Source organism: Rutilus rutilus (genome assembly GCF_951802725.1).
Source record: "Rutilus rutilus genome assembly, chromosome: 13".
In the NCBI taxonomy this organism is placed as follows: Eukaryota; Metazoa; Chordata; class Actinopteri; order Cypriniformes; family Leuciscidae; genus Rutilus; species Rutilus rutilus.
Window position 1 is genome coordinate 13,161,768 of NC_140218.1, and position 23,735 is coordinate 13,185,502.

Here is a 23,735-nt window from a genome sequence, read left to right on the forward strand (position 1 = left end):
TGAAATAGATAGATAATCATTAGACTACAACAAAAAACATAGTAATATATTTTTTAATAATAATATCCATTATTATTATTATTATTATTATTATTATTAAAATAATTATTTTCATCAACATTATAATTCTATTTATGCAAAATTATGATAGAATATCATATTATTATTATTGTTATAAGTTTTGTAGCAATTTTTTTTATTTAAAGGTTCTGATTTGAGTAATGTAAAAATCTAAATATATTTGTAAAAAATATATATATATATATATATATATATATATATATACTGTATATAGATTGACATAAATGATTGAAGCTGATATGTGTCGTTTCCCCCCAGTAACTGAGCTCGTGTGTGTGTGTGTGTGTGTGTGTGTGTGTGTCTCCAGCGTTTGGACCGCACCGCCTCCCCGTCCATCAGCAGTATAGACTCCGCAAATGAGGCCCGAGAGCGCAGTGGACGGGGCGAGAGCATTCTCCTGCGGATCCTGTGTCTGCCGGGGAACCAGCAGTGCTGTGACTGTGGCCAGGCCGACCCCCGCTGGGCCAGCATCAATCTGGGCGTCCTGCTCTGCATCGAGTGCTCCGGCATTCACAGGTTAGCCATTGAACTGATCATAACGGATGATCACTATACCTGTGAAGTCTGAGTTCAGTTTATCCCGTGACCAGCCACTGTAAACATCTTGGTCAGGTTTCCTAATTGGATTAGGTCAGATTTGATTCTCTGGTTAGTCCGAGGCGAGCCAGTGAGGAGTGACCGTAGGGTTGACGGGACAAGAGAGAAGGTCAGCGACTGCTGTTTCTTTCCTGTTGGCAGACAGTGCTAAATATAAAGGAAAATATTATTATTATTATTATTATTCATCCATTTCGATAAACAATTTTGCGTAAATTGCTAATACTACTACTATTAATAATAATAATTATTATTATGAATATAATAATAAATAATAATAATGATTATTTTCCAACTCTCGCATAAATTGCCAATACTACTACTAATTATTATTATGAATATAATAATAATTAAACATTGTTAATAATAATTATAATATTATTCATTATTATTAATAACATTATTAACAATTTATTGTTAATAATATTATACTACTACCTACTACTACTACTACTAATTATTATTGTTAATATTAATGTTAATATATTATTATCATTATTATTATTCAACCATTTCTGTCGTAAAACAATTTTGCGTAAATTGCTAATAATACTCCTACTACTACTACTAATTATAATTGTTAATATACTTCTACTACTACTACTAATAATAATAATAATAATAATTTTTTCAACTATTTCCATCGCAAAACAATTTTGCATAAATTGCTAATAATAACAATACTACTGCTAATACTACTAATTATTATTGTTAATATACTTGTACTACTACTACTAATAATAAATAAAAAAAATTTAACCATTTCCACCACAAAACAAATTGCTACTAATGATAATTATTGTTAATATTAATGTTAATAACGCTATTATTATTATAATTAATATTAATGTTATTATTGTTCAGTTTCAAAAGTGCAAATAAAATCATGTTTTCTGTAATATGACCCATTTTAAGAGTTCATGAGATATATTAACCTCACATTGAATATCAGATTGATACCTTTCTGGTTCAAAACATGAGATATACTGGCTGTTGATGCATGCAACCCTGTCTGGACTGTCTTATGAATATTCATGCTCTCCCTGACACCACACCTCTCACACCGAGCTCGCATCAGACGTTTGCTCCAGACAATGTGGCAAACCATCACACAATCTTCGCCCGTTCTAACTCGGTTGCCTGGAAACGCGCTGATCTGGTGGGCAGAACACACATTTGCATGACAGTGTGGGCCGTCCCGGTGCTGCTCTCCTCAGCTCGAGTGGGAAACATCTTGCTCGAATTGTTAGTGAATGGTGGGAGTTTGACGCCCTCGGAGAACTTCAGCACTCAGAAACTTTGTCAAGTAAACTTTGCAGTTAGAAACTAGCAAATATGTAATTTTTTTTATAACCTATAGAATATTGATTATTTGTGTCCAATAACAGATATGCAAAACATATATTTATTTATAAATATATTTATATTTCATATAAAAATATAACATATAACAGTTTTATTTTTGCATTTTGACACGATAATAAATAATCATTCGAATACAAGAAAAAAGGAATAAAAATAATAAAGAATAGTAATAAAAACTACCATGATTATCATCATTGTTGTTCATGCAATTTATATGCAAAATTGTTTCATAATAATAATAATAATAATGAATAACAACAACAACGATTATTATCATCACAGCAGCATTTATGTGGTTTTATGTATAAAAGTTATAATAATAACCATAATTATCACCAATGTAATTTATGCTAAATTGTTGTTGTTAATAATAATAAGAAGAATGAATAATAACAACAACTATCAATATCATCATCATTGTTCATCATCATCATATTTATGCAGTTATTTATGCAAAATTGTTTATTGATATAATGAATAATAGAAACAACAACCATCATTATCATCATTATTTATGCAATTTTTATTAATACATTTTTTTATTATTATTCAACCATTTCTATCACAAAACAATAATGAATAAGTAAAATTGCATAAATAACAACAACGATGAAGGTGATGATTGTTGTTGTTTATAAAATTTTATTTATGCAAAGTTGTTTTGCAGTAAAAAAATAACTGCAAATGCATTTTCATCTTTCGGCAAAGACAATCCCAAAGTGCAATGTGACAGGCATCCAAGATGGCGGATAGAACTGAGAGAAAATGTGTGTATGCTTTATATTTCATCCAGGAATGAAAAGAATAGACAACAGTTCATTCTAATTAAAATGTAACAGTATTTGCAGTATTCGTGTATAGGTGTTGTAAAACAAACCACCAAAGTAATTTTTTTCAACCAATGTTTTTCCTTCTTTTCACAGGAGTTTGGGAGTACACTGTTCAAAGGTCCGTTCTCTCACCCTGGACTCATGGGAACCGGAGTTACTGAAGGTCTGCTCAAATATCCAGATTGTTCTCCTCCTAATCTCTCTTGGATGACCTTTCACTGTGACATGAGCAAACATGCTCTGACAATAACTACTGTCTGTTCTGTCGTAACACAGCTGATGTGTGAACTAGGAAACAGCATCATCAACCACATCTATGAGGGGAGCTGTGAAGAGCAGGGCCTGAAGAAACCGGGACCCAGCAGCTCCAGGTGAGGGACGAGGGACATGGAAAAAAGTGGCTCTTTATTAGTCAGGCTGAATGTTGAATGTTCAGTTGCTGCCTCGATTTTTCAGGCAAGAAAAGGAGGCCTGGATCAAAGCGAAGTATGTGGAGAAGAAGTTCCTGAAGAAGATGATGAATGGCGAAGTTGTGGTTAACGGCGGGAGGAAATCCGAGCGCCGATGGAACACCAGGAAATGCAGGAGACATAACAGCGCCACCACCGTCCCCAAACCACACCGGAAATACAGACAGGATCCAGGCAGTGCTTCTCCTGCAACACTTTCCTCAGGTAATCAATACTTTTTTTTATTATTACTGACCGTTTAAGAAAGTACCATGGTTGTATCATGTTTTTTGACAATTCAGTGCTTGATAATACCATGGTATTGTGTGAAGTGCTTTGGCGTATATACCATGGTAAATGAAAATGGAAATCATTCAGTGTTATTGTATTACCGTCTGATACCATCAGTGAACGATGGAATCGTCAGTTGATGTGTTAAATTGTAAGTTTACTTTTTACTTTCTTTTTTTTCTCAGCAACTGCTGCTCTGGAGAGAAAGTTCAGACGGGAATCCCTCTTTTGCCCAGATGAGTTGGACACTCTTTTCTCCTATTTTGACACTGGTTCTGGGCCACGCAGTAAGTATTATATTCTGTCTAATGGAATTATACTTTCAACTTTTTGTTAGTTTTTTCTTTGTTCAGTTTTTTGCTTTGTCTTGCATTTTAGTTTGCTTCGTTTTTTTGTATGCTTTTATTGTTTTGTTTTGTTGCTTTGTTTTTTTGTTTACTTTTGTTGCCTTGTGTTTTGCTTTGTTTTATTGTTTTGATTTTCTTTGTTTTGTGTTTGCTTTTGCTGTTTTCTGTTTTGCCTTGCATGTTGATTTGCTTTGTTTATTGTTTACTTCTGTTTTGTTTTTGCTTTGTTTTAATTTGCTTAATTTTTTTGTATAATTTTTTTGTTTTGTTTTGTTTTTTGTTTACTTTTATTTTGTTTTGCTTTGCATTTTGCTTTGTTTTTTGTTTGCTTTTATTGCTTTTGTTTTAATTTTTGTATACTTTTTGTTTTGTGTTATGTTTAGGTTTTGTTTTGATTTCTTTTTCTTTCTTTTTATTTGTACTTTTGTTGTTTTATATTTTGTTTGGCTTTTGTTTTATTTTGCTTTGCTATGCTTTGTTTTGCTGTGAATTCTACTTTGCTTTGTTTGTTTAAATTTTTTGTTTTGTTTTTGCTTTTTAATTTGCTTCACTTTTTGTATATTTTTGTTATTTTGTTTTGCTTTGTTTTTCGATGACTTATTTTGTTTTTGCTTTGCATTTTGCTTTGATTTATTATTTGATTTGTACTTTTGTTGTTTTATATTTTGTTTTGCTTTGCATTTGCTTTTTGTTTTCTTTTCTTTTGCTTTGCTTTGCTTTGTGCTTTTCTTTTACACTTTTGCTTTGTTTCTTTGTTTTTGTGTGTTCTTTTATATAGTTGAATAACTGATGCATAGATTCATCATGTTTGCTGTCAGTGCTTGTTGGGCGTTATTGTAATGCGCCCGTGGTGGGCTTGTGTTGGTCCTGCAGGTCTGAGCAGTGACAGTGGGTTAGGTGGCAGTACTGACGGCAGCACTGACGTCTTGGTGTTTGAGTCTGTGGTGGACAGTGTCACAGAGGAGGGTGAGTCAACCACTGTGTGACACTGTTAACAAAGTCTTCATATTCCATACTGACTGTTGAAGCAGATGAATCGTGTGTTACATGTGTTTTTGTAATGTTCAGAGTGTGAGGTTTCTGAAGACTCAAGCAATGAGGCTGAACTTGAGCCGGAGGCGTCGGATCCAGAGGATTTGAGAGAACTGGATCCCGGGGCGTTACTCTATAAGGCCTGTCAGGCGCGCAATCTGCCCATCATGGCTGAAGCTCTGGCACATGGGGCTGACGTCAACTCGGTCAATGAGGAGGACGAGGGGAAAAGCCCCCTTATTCAGGCTGTGATTGGAGTGAGTCAGTCCAAAAATATCCAGATGCATTGCTTACGCACATATTAACAGTTATCTAAATTAGAAGTGAAGGTAACTTTAATGGCATGTTAAATAACCATGATCCATTTTGAGGTTTTAAAGCCCTAATCCTCTGTTTTTTTACATCCAGGGTTCCTTGATAGCCTGTGAGTTTCTGCTCCAAAATGCTGCAGATGTCAACCAAAGAGATCAGAGAGGGAGAGGCCCGCTGCATCACGCCACATATTTGGGTCATACTGGGTGAGGGCACTTCACTTGCTGTCTTAAGGCGCCGATATACTCATGCTCTTTTTCGTTCTTCGCTTACGGATAAAATGAAGTAAAAAAAAAAAACGTGAGCAGAGATTTACTGTTAGTGAACATCCCACGCCACCCACACTGCTGAGAGCGGCGTTTAGATGATCAAGTAAATATGTGCTACACGCTTTCCTCTCAATAACAAAATACACACAACAAAATGAAGAAAACAGCAAGCATGTTTTTTTTCATAAAGCTTGAGAAAAAGATCATAGCAACGTGTATATGTTTGCACGTGCTCTGCAATTCGGCACGTCACGTTTATTTATATAGCACAATAGATTGCTTAAAATCAAGCAGCTGTGAGTTGTCAGCTTGTCAGCGTCTCATTTCATCAGAAGTACAACTTAATTTTCTACTATAAAGCAGCTCTCCAGTGTGTTCATGTTTTCACTTGTGGACGTCTGACCTCGACAGACTGAACCAGAAAAGACTTCTAGCACACATACTTATTACGTAATCGACGCGGACCAATGGTAGAACAAAGGTGTCTACCGGCCGTAGCAAACTTTTCCAGAAAGTTCTTCAATTTTGCTTGAATCATATCTCTTAAAAATAAAGGTTCTTTATCACCATCACTGGTTCCAAAAAGAACGTTTAACATCCATGGAACCTTTCCACTGCGCAAAAGTTGCTTTATAGCTGAAAAGGGTTCTTCAGATGATTTAAATGTTCTTCAGAGTAAAAATGGTTCTTTTAAGAACTGTCCACTGAAAGGTTCTTTGAGGAATGAAAATGATTCTTCTATGGCATCACTTGGAAAATCCTGAGTGCAATATTCCATTCCATCTATGAATGTATTTTACTTTATTTAACAACCACAGATTTTCCACAATACAAGTTTTACATCATTTTTACTCAGTAGCTGAATACCCGACATTCATGTCCTGTTCCGTGATGTCTTAAATGGCAGCATCATTATACTTTTAATACATACCATTGTACTGAATATATTTACCATATTCATGCACTGTGGTATTTACATGGTAAATATTTCAAAGAATACCATGGTTTTACCATTAGGATATTTACATGGAATGATACATGGCTAAAAAAAAAATGGTTTTGTCATGATAAGATACTAAACTTTTCTGCAAGTGTATTTACTTGACCTTCTGCTGTTTTATTTCCAGTCAAGTGTGTTTGTTCCTGAAACGAGGAGCGACCCAGAACGATGGTGATGAGGATGGACAGGACCCGCTGAGCATAGCAGTTCAAGCTGCTAACGCTGACATAGTTACTCTGTAAGTTTATAAAGTTCCTATGTACCAGTATGTGCTTCTGTACGTTATACTCAGTACACTATTGGTCAAAAGTTTGGGGTCAGTAAGATTATTTTTGGTAACACTTTAGATTAGGGTCCAATTCTCACTATTAACTAACTATTAAAAACCTTTAGCCTCGGTAAACTGTTACTGCTTATTAATAATTAGTACGGTAGTTGTTAATATAAGGTATTGGTAAGATTAATATGTAAATGTAGAATATGATCATGCAGAATAAGGCATTAATATGTGCTTTATAAGTACTAATAAACAGCCAATATCCTAGTAATATGCATGCTAGGGCCCTATGAAATCCATTTTATTTGTTCCCAAATTTCTGGGGGGTTTTTCTTTAAAAGTTTTCTGGATGGTTTTTTTTTTTTTTTTGGACTCCAATTTAATGGTTAAATTACATTTTAGTAATCAAAAAGCATGTCTAATTAATTGAAAATATGAAACAATTTATTAAAAGTTTAACAATGTTTTAAGTTTTCTGGATTCCATTTTAATGGTTTAATAACATTTTAATAATAAAATTATTATTAAAATGGAATCCATAAAAAGATGGTTTAATAAATTTTTTATAATAAAAAGCATGTCTAATTAATTTAATTCATAAAAATAACAATTTATTAATTTAAAAAAATAATAATTTCTAAGAAAATTTTTTTATATATATATATAAATTATTATTATTATTATTATTATTATTATTATTATTTTTTTTTTTTATTATTATTATTTTTTATTTTTATTTTTTAGAAATTTTTCTGGCAATCAATTTTTGCAGATTAATATTCACAAACACTAGTCTATATCAAAATTTGATTTAAGTGTACTGACCTGATTTTTATTTATTCATCAAAAAATATATTTAAATAAATTAATAATAAAAATTTAAATAAATTATAATTTTCCGCATTATACAGTAAATGCAGTTTTTATGACTGGATTCTGCAATTCCATCCATGTTTTCCACATCTCGGAAATGATAGGGCCCTAGCATGCTAATATAAGCAACTAGTTAATGGTGAGAATTTGACCCTAAAAGAAAGAAAGAAATTACTACTTTTATTCAACATTAAATTGATCAGAAGTGACTGTAAATATTTTTATTTCAAATAAAAGTTCTTTTGAACTATATATTTATCAAAGAATCCTGAAATGGTTTATCGTGGTTTCCACAAAAATATTAAGCAGCACAACTGTTTTCAACATTGATAATAAGAAACTGTAATAATATTTTACAGTTTTTAGTCTATTCTTTTTATCAAATAAATACAGCCTCAGAGAGCATACAATTATTTTGTTCAATGACATAAAAAAAATCTTACCAGCCCCAAAGTTTTGAATGGTAGTGTATATAAGAAATTGTACAAAGTTTGATTCCAAATCAAACCTCTCTTTGTTTCTTCTCTCTTTTTCTCTCTGGACAGGTTACGTCTAGCACGTATGAACGAGGAGATGCGCGAGTCTGAGGGTCCGTTCGGTCAGCCAGGTCAATATTCTAGCAGCAGTCCCACAGAGCAGCAGTATAAGAAATGCATACAAGAGTTTATCTGTCTCAACATAGCAGAGTGCTAGAGAGCCCAGCCTAGCGCTTTTCCCATCATTCCCAACAAGAGCTGCCATGTGTTTTTCTGTCCAGATTCCAGCTAAACCAGCTTCTGATGGGTTTAAATGGTTTCTAGCTGGTCAGAGTTGGTCAGTACCCGGTCCAAGCTGGTTTAGGTGGTTAATCAGGCCCAGTTTAACCTAGTAGACAATCTTGCTCAAACTGGTTCCAGCTGGTTAACCATATCCCACAACAGAACTTGTTAACCACTTCACATCACATTTCAAAGTTAGTCACATGATTGACTGGCCACCATAGTTCAGCCTAGCAAACAGTGGTGCTACTCATGTCAAGACAGTACCTGTAGGTTAGATAATTGTGGTGGTTTTGGTCAAATACCAGTTACACAAAGCTTTGCGTCCAAAATCGCATACTCCCTTGAGTAGGGACTTATTCTGAATAAGTAATTACTTCACGACCGCTAAAAAACGACATTCTATGTAGTATGGGTGTGTGTAGTTTCAATGTAATCCAGACTAACTACATTCGCCATGTTGTCATTATCATGTGACCTACCAGCGTCAGTCGCTTCACTGCCATTCACAAATCCTCTCCCGTGGCCTCATGGGATAGTAAAGTGTCCATCGTCTGCACACTTCAGAATCTCGCCGGAAGTCATCCGGGTACTTTTCGCCCACTCTTTTATGAGTACTGTGAATTCGGACATAATTATTTTGTCACATACTGTTTTTCGCCTACTGTATAGTAGGGAAGTATGCGATTTCGGATGCAGCCACAGACTATTGCACTTTCACTCATCACTTACACTTCAAACAGTATTATATACAGTATGTTAGGCAGCGGTCTATCTATTCTAACAGTGTTTTAGAGGCATTTTTGTACACATGGTTTAAACCGATCGGCCTCTTAAAAACTGTTTTGTGCTTGCAAACGCATGAGGGAGAGTGAGTGGGATCAAAAACTGTGATTATTATATGTCATAAATGTATAAAGTGTCTAATCTACTAACTGAAAACGTGATTTTGTCGACTTTAATGCCACTGTTATGCACTTTTTATTAACTCCACTGTCGTTTTTGTTTGCTTTTATGGTAGAAAATGCCTCAAAAGGGATTTTTATGCTTTTATGAGTATCACCCAGAGCAATAGTGCAATGATACAATGATTTTTTTTTTTTTTTTTTTGTATTGTGGTAACAGATTGTATTTTTGTAACTTCATATACTTGTGAATTTCACAGTTCAGAACCAAACTCCAGTTCAGACACCAAAAACAAAATTGCCAATTTATTTACTGGGTTGTAAAATAAAGTACCGATTACCAATACACTACCATTCAAATGTTTGGGGTTAGTATGATTTCATAATATTTTTGAAAATAAGTATTTTATGCTCATCAGGGCTGTATTTATTTGATGAAAAATACAGAAAAAACAGTAAAATTGTGAAATATTATTACGATTTAACATAACCGTTTTCTATTTTAATAAATTTTAAAATGTAATTTATTCCTGTGATCAAAGCTGAATTTTCAGCATCATTCCTCCAGTCTTCAGTGTCACATGATCCTTCAGAAATCCTTCTAATATGCTGATTTGCTGCTCAAGAAACATTTCTTATTATTATCAATGTTGAAAACAGTTGTGCTGCTTCATATTTTTAGGGAAAGATACTTTTTTCAAGATTCTTTGAATATAATGTTCAAAAAAACGGCATTTAGAAATCTTTTGTAACATAATAATGCCTTAAATCTTACTGACCCCAAACTTTTGAGCAGTAGCGTATGTTATTGTATAATGCAGTAGTTTAATGTGTGTTTGTTAATCTTCAGTGCATTGATTGCTGTTGCTCTGGTCTGTTTGGTTTCCTGCTGCTTTTTGCCCTTCATGAATCTGTGCGAATGAAATCTCAATTTCCAAACTTCTGCTTTATAATGGAGTGGATACTATAAAGCATGAGCATATCTAACTATTGGATGACATTGTAAGCGAGTTAACGTGTGATGTCATGTATATTTATTCCCGGCAGTCTTAACTGAGACGTGTTCTCATGGTGTGTTTTGATTATGTAAACTCGGATGTGTACCATCACTTTAACTCAAGATCTCAACCAAAGACCACAGACATGTTAGAGTATAAGGACCCCTTTTCCCAAAGCAATCAAAAACATAGCACTTGTTGGGAGAAAATTCATTTGTAAATGTGTTATTTGTAGTTTGTGAACAGGCTAGGTTACTGTAAAGTTGTTCCCCGAAATGTACCGAGTGAAAGGTCACTGGTTGGTGTGTGTCGTCTTCGTCTCGCTGGCCAATGAAATCGTAGCACTTTCTGTTTATCGTTTTGTGAATATCGAATCAGTGTGACTCCTGAAGCAGCGAAAAACTGAACAACCAAAAGCATAATTTTATTAAAAGTAAATAAAATAATGCACCAATACCATATAAAAAGATTGATTTCTAGATGGTGGCTGTAGCACATAACCTCTTCTACTGCTTGCTTTCATATTTCTGCTTTTTTTTTTTCATGTCGGTGTCATGCTGCGATTTTTGTACAAAAAAAAAAAGTCTGAATATTGTATAACTGAAGATTCTTGTGTAAATTAGAACCTCTGCAACTTCTTTTTTTTCTTCTTTTTGCTCTTCATTTCTGCCCTTTTATCTGTCATTTCCTTCTAAACCGAAAAGAATCATGACAATAAATGAAACGTGAATGAAGTACTAACTGCTTGTGCTTGGCTTTTCTTCTTCTGCCTCTTTCTTCTGTCTGCTGAGTTATTATACAACTGTCTGCATTAACGCAACTCACTCATCAACCCAAGTTTGCTGCTGTAAGGTTTTGAGGAAATTACTTTTTTCTTCTTGGATCTTCTGTGATTTTTTTTTTTTAACCCTCAAGATTTGTTCGTTTGGGGCCTTAGAGACCCTGATAATTTACATGTAAAAATAATCATAATATTTTTTAAATTAACATTTTCTGCACAGAAAAAAATTATTACTTTTGATTATCAATGTTGAAAATGGTTGTGCTGCTTAATAATTTTGTGGAAACTATACTTTTTTTTTTTTCTTTTTTTTTCAAAAGCAAAGCATTTATTTGAAGAAAAAAAATGTAACAATGTAAAAGTCTGTTACTGTCAGTTTTTATCAATTTAATGCATCCTTGCATTAAAAATATAAATTCCTTTAAAAAAAATCTTGATACCAAAATCTTAAACAATAGTGTATGTCGTATTATTAAGAATCGTTGACAAAGAAAACAAAAAAGTTTGTGTGTGTATATGTGGTACTTAAAAATATTTATAAAAAAAAATTATATTAGAAACAGTTAATGCAATCAATTGAATTGGCACATATATATATATATATATGCCAATTCAATTGATTGCATTAAATGTTTTAATAGAATATTTTTTTAATAAATATTTTTGTCTACCACATAAAATAATTTGGTTTGTACCTCGGTTTGTAAAATAACTCGTACCTCAGTTTATAAAAAAAACAACTGGCAACAAACGTGTTGACAGAAATGTACAACAGGCGGGCCATGACATGGTTGTCCCATAGACTTCTATTATAAGTTTATAAAATTCAACAGAACTCAACTTCTTTTTAAACAGAAATATCGCTTTAAATGGTTCTCCTGCAAACACTGGTCAGTACGCATGAGTACCCGTCCTGGGAAGACAGGGACAGTCTCCTCGTTGTAAATCAAGCATGTGAAATTCACACAGTTTGGCAGTGTGTTCAAACCCACCCTTTTGTCCCCTCTAAAGTTTCAGTTGTTGTCATGGTTATAAGACGATACAAAGACCCTATATGGCACAAAGATCTGGAGAAGGTTCATTTTGATGGGGGTGCTTTACAGTGTCGTTTCTGTCCCTTAATTCTAAAGTGCATTAAAATGTGCTGAAAACACTTATTGTAATAGACTTATTCGCCTTGCTTACTTTGCCTGCTTTTGCATTATTAAAGTAGTAGTAAACTAAACTTCTAACTTAAGATAACTATTATTACTATAAGCTTGTTTCCACCGCAGAATAAAAAATAAAAGGTAATTGTGACTTTTTATCTCACAATTCTGACTTATATCTCACAATTTTTTGAAAAAAAGTCTGAATTTCAAGTTCATATCTTGCAAATCTGACTATATTTTTCACAATTCTGAGTTTATAATTCGCAATTCTGACTTTTTTATAACTCAACACTGATGTCTATGGTAGCGATCAAAATAGAGCAAATCCCCGTTTGAAAGTAACATGGCGCTTCAAATAACGATTGTATCGTTACACCAGTAGGTGGCGACAAGTGACTGTAAAAACATTATTTGTCATTGAATCGTTCATTCAAGAGATTCGTTCAAAAACGCTGATTCATCCAGTAATAAAACAAGTTAAGTATTTGTAGCTGTGTCTCATTTTGAAGACTGTGTCCTCTGGAGGTCGCATTTGTCAGCCGTGTACCATTATATAATTGGCCGTTATTTCTTGTGAAGCATAAATTGTTGTAATTCCCTAATGACTTTGGAATGTAATGGTTACTTTACTGAAATGAGGCAGCCTCTATGACGTACGCGGCCAACAAATCTTCGAAATGAGACACAGCTTGTGAGTGAGTCATTGAATCATTCATTCAAGAGATTTGTTCAAAAACGCTGATTCGTCCAGTAATGAAACAAGTGGAGTCTTCATGAGTGAGTCATTGAATCATTCATTCAAACCAATAAAAAAAGAAAATCCATTCTAATTAATTAAACATTTTCAAAAAGACTGCAGCAATTAATATTTTGTCATGATTTTGTCATAATCATGATTCTCAATTTATCGTGCTGCTCTACTTGCAAATCAGACTTTTTTTAACCGAATTGTGAGATATCAACTCGCAATTGTGAGATTAAAGTCACAATTTTCTTTTTTGTTCCGTGACTTTCATTCCGTTCACATTACAGCTGCATTTTAGGAGTTTTGTATAGTCAAAATTAACTGTGTTTGCTCCCATTTTAGGTGACACCACCTACCTAGATATTTTCCGGGAGTTTTCCCATATGGCATCCCACAATCCTGAGAAGCTGAAGCGGAGGAGCGTTCACTTCCGTCACTCCTTCAGGTGATATCCGTTGAGTAATCTGTTAGATAAATGCAAATATTGCTTTATAAACACACACACACACACACACACGACTTGAATATATTTCTTCTTAATCTCTTCTAGAGTATGAACGATCAACCCTGTCAAACTTTGGACACCAAACAAGCTGGAGCAGAAGACACTTTGATTAGCTGATATAATAAGTGTGATGGAGATGAGCGTGAAGGACTTGAAACAAAAATTGTGGTCGTGTTGAATGTTTTTAATGATTTTAATTATATTTTTTGTAGCTTTATGGGGGTCAGCTGGACTTAACCCCTAATGTTTTGTGTTTGTTTTCTTCATTTGCATTCTCCTTTTTTTTTAGCCATAGACAGTAACAGACATCCAAACATCTACAATTTATGGTTACACGTCTGTTAAAACATATAATCAAAAGATCATGCATGAATGCTTTCCCATTTTACAATTCATCTCAGTACTCTTACAAGCATCACTATTACCCTCTATTATAAAACATATCCAGCACTGATTTTTCTTTTTCCTCTTTTTGAAAGCAGTTGAAATAATAAGGAAGTTGTTTTTGGAGAATCTGCAGTGATTTTGTCTGTTGCTGTAGTGATGAATGTACTGTTTTGTATTGACTATGCTGGTGTAGTCTATATATTTTATCTGTACAGCCACTATAAATCATTGCAAATTCAAATGCAGATATTGTATATTGTCTTTTTAGATGCAAATTGATAATATAAAATGATGGTATGCAAAAAGTGGTAAATAAATATCTCTAAAAAAAATTTATGATTTTGCTGTATATTAATCTGGGTGATACATTAGGTATATGTTTTGGCCACAGTATATTTTTACACACACACACACACACACACACACACACACAAAAAGTTATTACAGTTATTTAGTGAAGCCAGTTCTTTAGTGAATCTAAAACATTTAGTGCGATTCACAAACGAATGACTCTTGTGAACCGGTTCTTTACAGTGAATTCAAAAGGACCATATTAAAAAAAACTGTAATATTGAGTCAATACATATAAAAACACAAACCAACACATTCTCACCTGTGAAAGGTCATCCCATTTCTTTGGGAATATTAATCTCTGCGGTTTAACAACGAGAAGATGCGCAATGTTGAGGCATCAAGAATCATTATTCTTAATTTGAGTGACGACACGCTGACCGTTCCAAGATGGCGGGAGCACCGACGTGTCTGGAGCGGTCGATTGTGGACTCAAATGACTCTTACGAGTCGGTTCTTTAGACCTATATCAATGACTGCTTATATGTGTTCATATGACAACGTGTAGTTAAAGATACACATTTTGTGTAAATAATGTGACAATAACTAATAATACTAGATGAATCACTAATAATTCATTCATTGTTTTTTTTTAAAACAATTCATTAAAATAAATCCCGTCGTTAAAATCCTTACATTTGCCATCGATACTCCTAAAACGCATTTCTTTTTCATGTGTGTGCAACCCGCTCAGTTTTATGTCAGTTTACGTCAGACATTTATTTTGAAAAGCAACCGAATGCTTTTCAGAACTTTTATTTTGTCATTTTACATCATCACTTCCTTGTGTGTTGCGGTAGCCATATTGGTATGGGGGATAGATGACAATTTCACCTTAGCCGAAGAGCTACATTTTTGTTATTTTTGAAAGTTTATCTAGTGCGTATTCACTCTGAACTAAAAGGATATCAATATATCACCACAATTTGACCCTGGTCGATCCCGTGGAGGGCGTTGAAAGAGGTGAGACGAAACCGTTAAAAATCCCCTTTCAGTGTCTAAGGCTGTGTTTTAAAACCTAGCGAACTATCTAACGTTACTTATCTATTTACACCTGTCTGTCACTGTTATTGTCTTATTTTGTCTACAGTTGCTGACAATGAAGGTGTTAACCGCTCTATAAACATACGCTTCCACGTTGTTCTAAAAAGCACAACAGTTTGGTCAATATTTGCTTAAATGTCTGACGTTGTGTATTTAATTTTGTAACGTTACAGTTTAGTATATTGAGAAGACGATGTAAGATTGTTCTTTCAGTCTGTGTCAAGCTGCTTCCTTATTGACAATCGTAACAACATGATTGCAGTTAATGTCAACAAACATGATCTGAATAGCGTTGATTTATTTCTGGCTTTTTACATTATTTAGAATATTCTGTTGTTTCACATTAGTGTATTTTATGAAGAATAGGAAGTGTTCATTGTGTAACTGAGAGTACCATGTGATTTCACAGATGAGCAACAACTTAAACAAGAGGGCCCCAACAACAGCAACACAGCGGTTAAAACAGGACTACCTCCGCATCAAGAAAGATCCAGTTCCGTATATCTGTGCTGAACCTCTGCCCTCCAACATCTTGGAATGGTACATCTGATTTCCTTTAAAACGGATAGATAGATAGATAGATAGATAGATAGATAGATAGATAGATAGACTTCCTGTTTTTTTTTATTGCATAGTGATTTGAGTTTGGAAATGTCAAGTTTGACTCTTAATTCTTAAAGTTCCCCCTGTTATACGTTTTCAAATATTACCTTTCATGTACATGTAGTGTGTAATATTAGCTGTTTGTGAATGCAATATAAAACATAATATATTGTATTTTATGTAATACAATATAAAATAAAATAAAATCTTTATTGAGCAAACTCATAAGTTTGCTATAGGCGTAAATAGTGTGCATATAGGTAGTATGAATGAAATATGGACGTACTACATCCGCCATGTTGTTGTTTACAAGTGATAAATAAAGTTATTGTCACCTAAAAGAAAGATCTGATTCTGAACCGTCTGAAACGAGTCGTCAGTAATTAGTCTTACTTCCTGCACAAACCTACATAGGTTGGTAACAAATTTGCATAGTGCCACCAACCTATTGTCTTCATTGGCTGCTCGCGAACAACGTCTACTTTGCCCCGCCCTCAAACGCTGTAGCTGTAGCTAAGGCCTGGAAGAGTTTAGTTTTTGTGTCGACATATCAAGAAGATGCTTTTTTCTGCACTGCAAAAGCATATCCATATCCATAGACCAATCGCAACAGACTTGGCCATCTGACCAATTAGAGCAGAGTCAGAGTCAGAGAAACTGAATCATTTATTGAACCGTGTCAGACACTGTGAGAAAAGAGGAGATGCTACAATGTATATTATGGGAAAATTAAAGTGTTGAACGCGTGTAAACCTGTTGTATGAGATCTCAAGGCAAAATTAGGAACCTTTAAAATAGCATAATTGGGACACTTCCTTTATAATCGGTTTTATAATTTCCATTGTATTGAGCTGAATGTTCATTCTGCATCCATACAATGAAAGTGAATGGAGACGGGTGCTTATGAGTTCTTGAAAGGACACACAAAAAAAAAAAAACACCATGAAAAGTGGTCTATATGGATCAAAACAATACATTCCAAGTCTTATGAAGCTGCATGATAGCTTTCTGTGAGGATTAGGACAGAAATGTGAGTGCACTACCTATATGGGCTATTTTTATGGTGCTTATTTGTCCCTTTTGAAGCTTGACAGCCGAATATCTGCCACTGTGCTTTTACTGCATGTAAAAAAGTTTAACTGAAAGCAACTTGCACTGACATATCCTAATCCATTATTTTGTCTCAAGATGCACATCAGTAGTGTTTTTTTTTTCTAAGGCACATTTATAAAAACTACTTAAATGGCCAAATCCTGGCTTAATCTAAGCCCTGTCTGTGAAACCGGGCCTTAATGTTTTAATGGTTGTAATCATATCACTCTAGATACTATCACATGTTTCCTTCTCTTTCAGGCATTATTTAGTACGTGGCCCTGAGAAAACTCCGTATGAAGGTGACTTCCCTCTTTAATTTCTTAGTGCTTCCCTTTGTAAACTGCTTTGTGCAATATCTGCTTCATTTTGACTTGTCTTTTGTTTTTCGTAGGTGGTTACTATCATGGCAAACTGATTTTCCCAAGGGAATTTCCCTTCAAACCACCGAGCATATACATGATCACTCCCAACGGCAGATTTAAATGTAATACAAGGTAAACAAAATGTAATCTTTTCAAACTCAGTCTTTCTTTTCTAAATTTAGGCCCTTACAAAGGGCATTACACAATCCCGAGTGCCTTATTGCTGCTATGAAATGTTTACAATATAAAACAAAAAAACCTTTATTGAGCAAACTCATGAGTTTGCTATAAATAGTGTGCATATAGGTAGTATGAATGAAGTTTGGACGTACTACATCCGCCATGTTGTTGTTGCTGTCACGTGACCAATTCTCTCCCGTGGCCTCATGGGATTGTAAAGTGTCCATCGAATGTGCGCTTCAGAATCTCGCCGGTAGTAGGACCGAGGACTTTTCGCCTACTGTTTTTTGAATGCTATATATTCGGACATACTACTTTATTGGCGCACTGTTTTTGGCGTACTATCAAGTAGGGAAGTATATGATTTCGGACGCAGCGATAGAGTTCATAATAAGTCTTTCTTGTACGCTCGAATCAGAAGAACAATACAATTCCTGCATAATGACTAGCTTTCGCTCTCTCTTTCAGGTTGTGTCTTTCCATCACAGATTTTCACCCTGACACGTGGAACCCTGCGTGGTCTGTATCCACCATCTTAACCGGCCTCCTGAGCTTCATGGTTGAAAAAGGCCCGACTCTCGGCAGCATCGAAACCTCTGACTTCACAGTGAGTGTCACGCTGATTTAAAGTGAAGAGTGAAATGCTTTAAGCTGTGTTCCTTCTCATGGTGTTTTTTATTTTTATTAAAGGAATAATTCGTAGACTGATCTGCCGGCGATTTGATTTCGCCCTGCAGCTCAGGCTGGAACCCTGTACATTTATCTCTGCTGCTTCCTTTACAAATTTGCGGGAACCAATCACAAACTGGCTTATCCACCTGGCGCGCTATTGGCGGGTTTAATCCAATCCAATTCCAGAGCCGTTACGGCGTTTAGAGTCATTTGAACTATGCCCGTTGATCACGCCTCTTGTGCAATAGAAAATACAGAGCAGACTCCCCAGACCAATGTTCAATCTTAAAAGAGTGAGCATGGTCTGGTGATAGCCAGCCTAAATAATTCACCCAAGTGAATAAATAATTTAGGGCTGCCCCCTAACAGTTGACTGAAAGAGGCTTAGTCGACCAAAAATTTTATAAGTCGCAGAAAAAACAAAACTGGTGGCGAAATCACGCAGTCCGTGAGGGATAGACCGTTAACGGCAGGTCCTGGTGGTAAATACAGTATGTCGGGCAGGAAATCCAAACGTTCGCCTATCATCCATCTACCTCAAATATGGCTTATCATTTGAAACATGTAAGTAGTAGCAACTTTACATGGCCGCTCGCTCTAATGTTAACCGAGATAAATGTGCACTATTATTATGCGCTTATCCAAGTGTTTGTGTGGAGAACGCTTTTACTGCATGACTACAGGCGCTGGCGCGATCACTTGTATTTAACTTAAAATACATTTTTGGTCTTACATCAGAGTAGCCTAATACATAATTTGAAAGAGACAAATTTTATTTGTGTGCACTCACAATAACAACTAAAGGTGTTCCTTTGTAAAATAAAGAAAACAAACAGGATGCACCTTCTGCTGTCTCTGTCTCTGTGAATTGAAGTTTTTCCTTTGTTTTTTGTGTGCAGACGACAATATTGTCAAAACGATCCCCTTTCACATGGATCCGCGAAAATGACTAAAAATGCTGTATTATGCTGCCAGGCCAGTAGTTGGCGCCGGAGTTTGTAAAGAAACACTGAAAAGGCAGTAATCGTGTAAATGAACGGCCAAAACGCATGTAAAGTTTTCTGTTTTTAGTTGAGAACAGTGTCGTGTAAATGGCTCCTAATGTGCAAATCAGTCAAATACTGTAATCAGTCATCTACTGCAAGATGTGCTTGATATTTAAAAGAGAGTGTAAAAGAGAACTGGTGCTGTTCCCCGTTCCCCGGGTGCTGGCCACTTTTAAGTGGCATTTTTGTTGGGCTGGAGTTGATTTTTATCCATCAGAAATTGTTTGGATATACAAAAGTGGACATTGCATTCAGGATTTGTGAAGTAATTCAAAATGGAGAGTTTGTCATTTTATTTGAATTTGAAAAAGTTCTTGAAATGTGCACGAACACAAGTTAACAAGATCAGTTTTAATGCCGTGTTTGTTTGAATGTGTTCCCTGCAGAAAAGACAGTTGGCCTCCCAGAGTCTTGCATTCAACATCAAGGACAAAGTCTTCTGTGAACTGTTTCCAGATGTTGTTGAAGTAAGTGCCAGACTTCCTCACAGATGTATGCATGAGCGGTAAGCACATTATTTCAACAAATGTATTAATACTTGATCCCCTGAAACAGGAGATCAAGCAGAAGCAGCGTATGCAGGAAGAGCTCAGGTCTCGCTCACAGGCGCTGCCCCTCCCTGACGTGGTGCCGGATGGCGAAGCCCATCACGCTCAAAACGGCCACCTGCCCCTGAACGGGCACCTGCCCCCGGGTGCGGCACACCCGCCCGACCTCCAGCAGGTCAACCGTAACCATGGACTCCTGGGTGGAGCGCTCGCTAATTTGTTCGTCATTGTAGGCTTCGCCGCTTTCGCCTACACGGTCAAGTATGTTCTGCGGAGCATCGCGCAGGAATGAATCGCCCAATGAGAACCATCGACAGGACAGACGAAAGGCTGGTGCTGTTCTCACGACCAAATAAAACGAAGCAGTGTCCTGTTAATGAAATTGAGAGCTTGGTGATTTCCTCCATAGTGGTGACAACCAGATCTCGTGTAACACGGCCACTTAAAGGTCAAGGTCACATGAACGGATGGCTTTATTAATATGTAAGGAAATAAAAAAAATAATAAAAAAAAGAAGTACATTTTCTACCTTACACAGTTCCCAAAGGAAGCCAACTTCATGTGACCATGAAATTAACCAGAGTGGGCTTTTATTTTTTAAAGGCCTGAATCAGCATTTGTTGTTTTACATGTTTCTCATTGATCTGTAAGATTTTAAAATCTGCGCATATAGTATGCTGGGTTTTTATGTGGAAGATTAAAAGAGAAAAAAAAAGTCAGAACATTCCTTAAAACCAAAAGGAAAAAAACAGTTCTGATGCGTGTCGCACCACTTATTGCTGTGACGAAAATCCCAGAGTATTTTATGTAATGGAAATGGCTCGACTGTAAACATGCTTAACCGATGGAAACTTGTTCTTAAATGCATTTGTGCTCGCTTGCGCTACGCCAACCGTAACAACAAGTTAGGCCGGGAGAGAAGCGGTGTGAAATGAATTATTTGTCTTCTGTTTGTCTATGATGCGGCGCTCCAAGTGTACATTAACTTTCTTTCAGAGGGGAGTCACCGTCGGCTGAGAGAAAAGTATACGAACTCATTTTTTTTTAGGCCATGCAACACTATAAATTGTTTTTGTGCAATATGTAGGATTGTCAGCACTACTTGGCTTTCACGATACACAGCACTTCTTTTGTTTCCAAGGGTTGTGATTTTATGCAATAATTCTTAATAAATTGAAAAATCCATTTAATTCTTGTTATAAACACAGGCAGGTGAATATGCATTCAATTCTTACGTTTCCTGTTATACTGTAAGATCTTTGGTTGTTTTTATTAGGAAAAGTACCTCGGGTTGCACAAGTAATTCACAATGAAGACTTGCTAGTCGAAGTCTAGTTTGCTGAGACCTACCTGCACGGCAACACATCTCTTTCTGGGTCAGAACGGCCGTGCCGCTGCTCATTCTGACTCGGGAGGGAAGTAATACTCATTATTGCGCCAGAATGTTCTGGTCTCCCCCAGTTCAAGTGTTCTGAAGTCCCGATAGTAGCAGTAATACGTTTTTCAGCACCTCCATGGACACTGTTGATCGATATCCTTTCCTTTAGAGGGGTGTGTAATCCGAGATAGTCATGTTGTGTTTACATTTTGAATAAATAATATTCTATTAAAGAAAGAGTTTGTTCATTTGTGATTCAACTCCACTTCTTGCATTTGATGAAAGATGAAATATCAGCTGTAAACATATTCAGATGTTGTGCTGAAGTTAAAATACTCTTCGAAAACACTCCTTAACCTCGTGTTATTTTACAAATTACAGGCATGTTATTTACAATCACTAAGATGAAATTGCATTTGAATACTCCCTTAGTCCCTTAAAATATTAGCACATGGATATTTGTATGCCAATGATCCATTCTCAGTTATCTAATTGTTGATATCAATTTTGGTATGTATAATATACCATTGAGTGCAGCAGATATAGCAAAGTTCTTCAAAAAAATTGATTGGTAACGCTTTAGATTACTGCCCGGTAATTATAGTGTACCTAAAAAATACTTGCATGTAAGTATAAGGGAACAATTTGTAACGTTTGGGGAATAAAGGAGTAACAACCAGGAGAAACAACCTACTATTATGATACAACAATCTTACATTTGGGAGCAATTTAGCGAGAACATACACTGCATACCTTTTTGTAATAACGGTGTACCAATACATAATGTAATAAAAATTACAGGGTACATATCTATGCATTTATACAGTAATCTGTAATTGTTTCATGTAGTGGTGCTCGTTACCCTCTTGTTCCTTGTAGTTACAGGGTAAGTACAATAAAAATACATACACAATCTTATATCACTGATTCGGAAACCTTTATTTGAAAACAACTTAAAACTGCTTTTTTATATCAACAATTAAGTCTTGACAGAAAGTAGCATTTTGTCCCCCCTTTTTTCTCTTGCTTGGCTTCTTCCTTTTTTTCCTCTTCTTTTTCTTTCTTTCCAGTGATGAATCTGAAGAAGAAATTCAAGTCTCTTGCTATTCTGTATTATGTATTAAAAGAAAATGCAGTACACCCAGAAATACATCCTCACCATTTACTCATATTTTACCCTCATGCCATCCGAGATGTATATAACTTTCCTTCTTCAGATTAACACAAAAAGGTTTTAATTTTTTTTTTACAATACATCCCTGGGAATACATATACTATATATTGTGTTCCTAAAAGTTGGAGCATCAAACAGCACATACTGCATTAACTGTAGTAACCCATACGACCCCAATGGATGGATCAGTATCTTCTGAAGTAAAACGATAGTTGTTTGTAAGAAAAATTACAATATTTTAAACTTTTTAAACTGTAGACTATCTATTCATACCAACTGTAATAAGTTGTTTTTCAAATAAAGGTTTCTGAATCAGTGATATTAGATGTGTATGTATTTTTATTGTACTTACCCTGTAATTACATGAAACAAGAGGGTAACAAGCACCACTTTAATTTACGGCCCGCAATGTCACACTTACCCTGTAACTACACGAAACAAGAGGGTAACAAGCACCACTACATGAAACAATAGTATCTTTCCCCAATATTTAAGCAAAAGTTGCAATTGTTTTAATTTTCAGTGCACTTTTGTTAAAAAGATTACTGTATAAATGCATATGTACCCTGTAATTTTTATTACATTATGTATTGGTACACCATTATTACAAAAAGGTATGCAGTGTTTGTTCTCGCTAAATTGCTCCTAAATGTAAGATTGTTGTATCATAATAGTAAAATAAGTAGTTAGTTCTATAATACTTACAGTATAAATATTTTTTTTAATTCTCCTGGTTGTTACCCCTTTATTCCCCAAACTTTACATATTGTTCCCTTATATTTACATGTATTTATTTATAAGTACACTATAATTACCGAAAGTTACGCTGTAAATTCGTCTTTAAATATATATATATATATATATATAGGCCTACATACATACATACAGTACTGTTCAAAATTTTGGAAACATTACTATTTTTAATGTTTTTGTTTAAAGTCTCTTATTCTCATCCAGCCTTTATTTATTTGATCAAAAATACTGGAAAAAAACTAATAATGTGATATATTATTACAATTTAAAATAATAATGGTTTTCTATTTTAATAAATTTTTTAATATAATTATTCCTGTGATCAAAGCTGTGTCACATGAGCCTTCAGAAATCATTCTAATATGTGGATTTGATACTCAGTTATTATCAATGTTGGAAAGTTGTGCTGCTGAATATGTTTTGGAACCTGTGATACTATTTTCAGGATTCACTGATGAATAAAAAGTTTAAAAGAACAGCATTTAAATAGAAATCTTTTTAATTAATATAAATCTTTACTATTACTTTTGATCAATTTAACACATTCTTGCTAAATAAAAGTATTAATTTCTCTCT

At 34.9% G+C, this 23,735-nt stretch overlaps 2 protein-coding genes across 2 annotated transcripts in view; both read left to right on the plus strand.

The window, feature by feature from the left end:
* acap3a (ArfGAP with coiled-coil, ankyrin repeat and PH domains 3a) overlaps nucleotides 1–14,277 on the plus strand; it is a 72,299-nt gene extending 58,022 nt beyond the window's left edge. The window contains exons 15-26 of the mRNA XM_084428838.1: nucleotides 389–597; nucleotides 2,967–3,036; nucleotides 3,150–3,244; nucleotides 3,330–3,547; nucleotides 3,799–3,900; nucleotides 4,834–4,926; nucleotides 5,029–5,249; nucleotides 5,401–5,510; nucleotides 6,701–6,811; nucleotides 8,269–8,330; nucleotides 13,404–13,506; nucleotides 13,612–14,277. Of these exons, the coding sequence (XP_084284964.1) occupies nucleotides 389–597; nucleotides 2,967–3,036; nucleotides 3,150–3,244; nucleotides 3,330–3,547; nucleotides 3,799–3,900; nucleotides 4,834–4,926; nucleotides 5,029–5,249; nucleotides 5,401–5,510; nucleotides 6,701–6,811; nucleotides 8,269–8,330; nucleotides 13,404–13,506; nucleotides 13,612–13,618 (1,401 nt within the window). The 3' untranslated portion in view covers nucleotides 13,619–14,277. The remainder of the gene's footprint in view (nucleotides 1–388; nucleotides 598–2,966; nucleotides 3,037–3,149; nucleotides 3,245–3,329; nucleotides 3,548–3,798; nucleotides 3,901–4,833; nucleotides 4,927–5,028; nucleotides 5,250–5,400; nucleotides 5,511–6,700; nucleotides 6,812–8,268; nucleotides 8,331–13,403; nucleotides 13,507–13,611) is intronic.
* A 397-nt stretch (nucleotides 14,278–14,674) lies between these two features.
* Nucleotides 14,675–21,061, plus strand: ube2j2 (ubiquitin-conjugating enzyme E2, J2). The gene is made up of 7 exons (XM_084427425.1): nucleotides 14,675–15,267; nucleotides 15,758–15,888; nucleotides 17,305–17,345; nucleotides 17,438–17,540; nucleotides 18,057–18,195; nucleotides 19,693–19,773; nucleotides 19,862–21,061. The coding sequence occupies exons 2-7, from the start codon at nucleotides 15,758–15,760 to the stop codon at nucleotides 20,144–20,146; spliced, it is 780 nt and encodes a 259-aa protein (XP_084283551.1). The 5' UTR covers nucleotides 14,675–15,267; the 3' UTR covers nucleotides 20,147–21,061.
* Nucleotides 21,062–23,735: the final 2,674 nt, after the last annotated feature.

What these genes read in the sequence shown, in the direction of transcription:
- ube2j2 (XM_084427425.1), top strand. Translation starts at nt 15,758, where the DNA reads ATGAGCAACAACTTAAACAAGAGGGCCCCAACAACAGCAACACAGCGG. An exon ending in CCCTCCAACATCTTGGAATG is followed by an intron (nt 15,889 to 17,304) that starts GTACATCTGATT and finishes CTTCTCTTTCAG; the next exon opens with GCATTATTTAGTACGTGGCC. An exon ending in TGAGAAAACTCCGTATGAAG is followed by an intron (nt 17,346 to 17,437) that starts GTGACTTCCCTC and finishes TGTTTTTCGTAG; the next exon opens with GTGGTTACTATCATGGCAAA.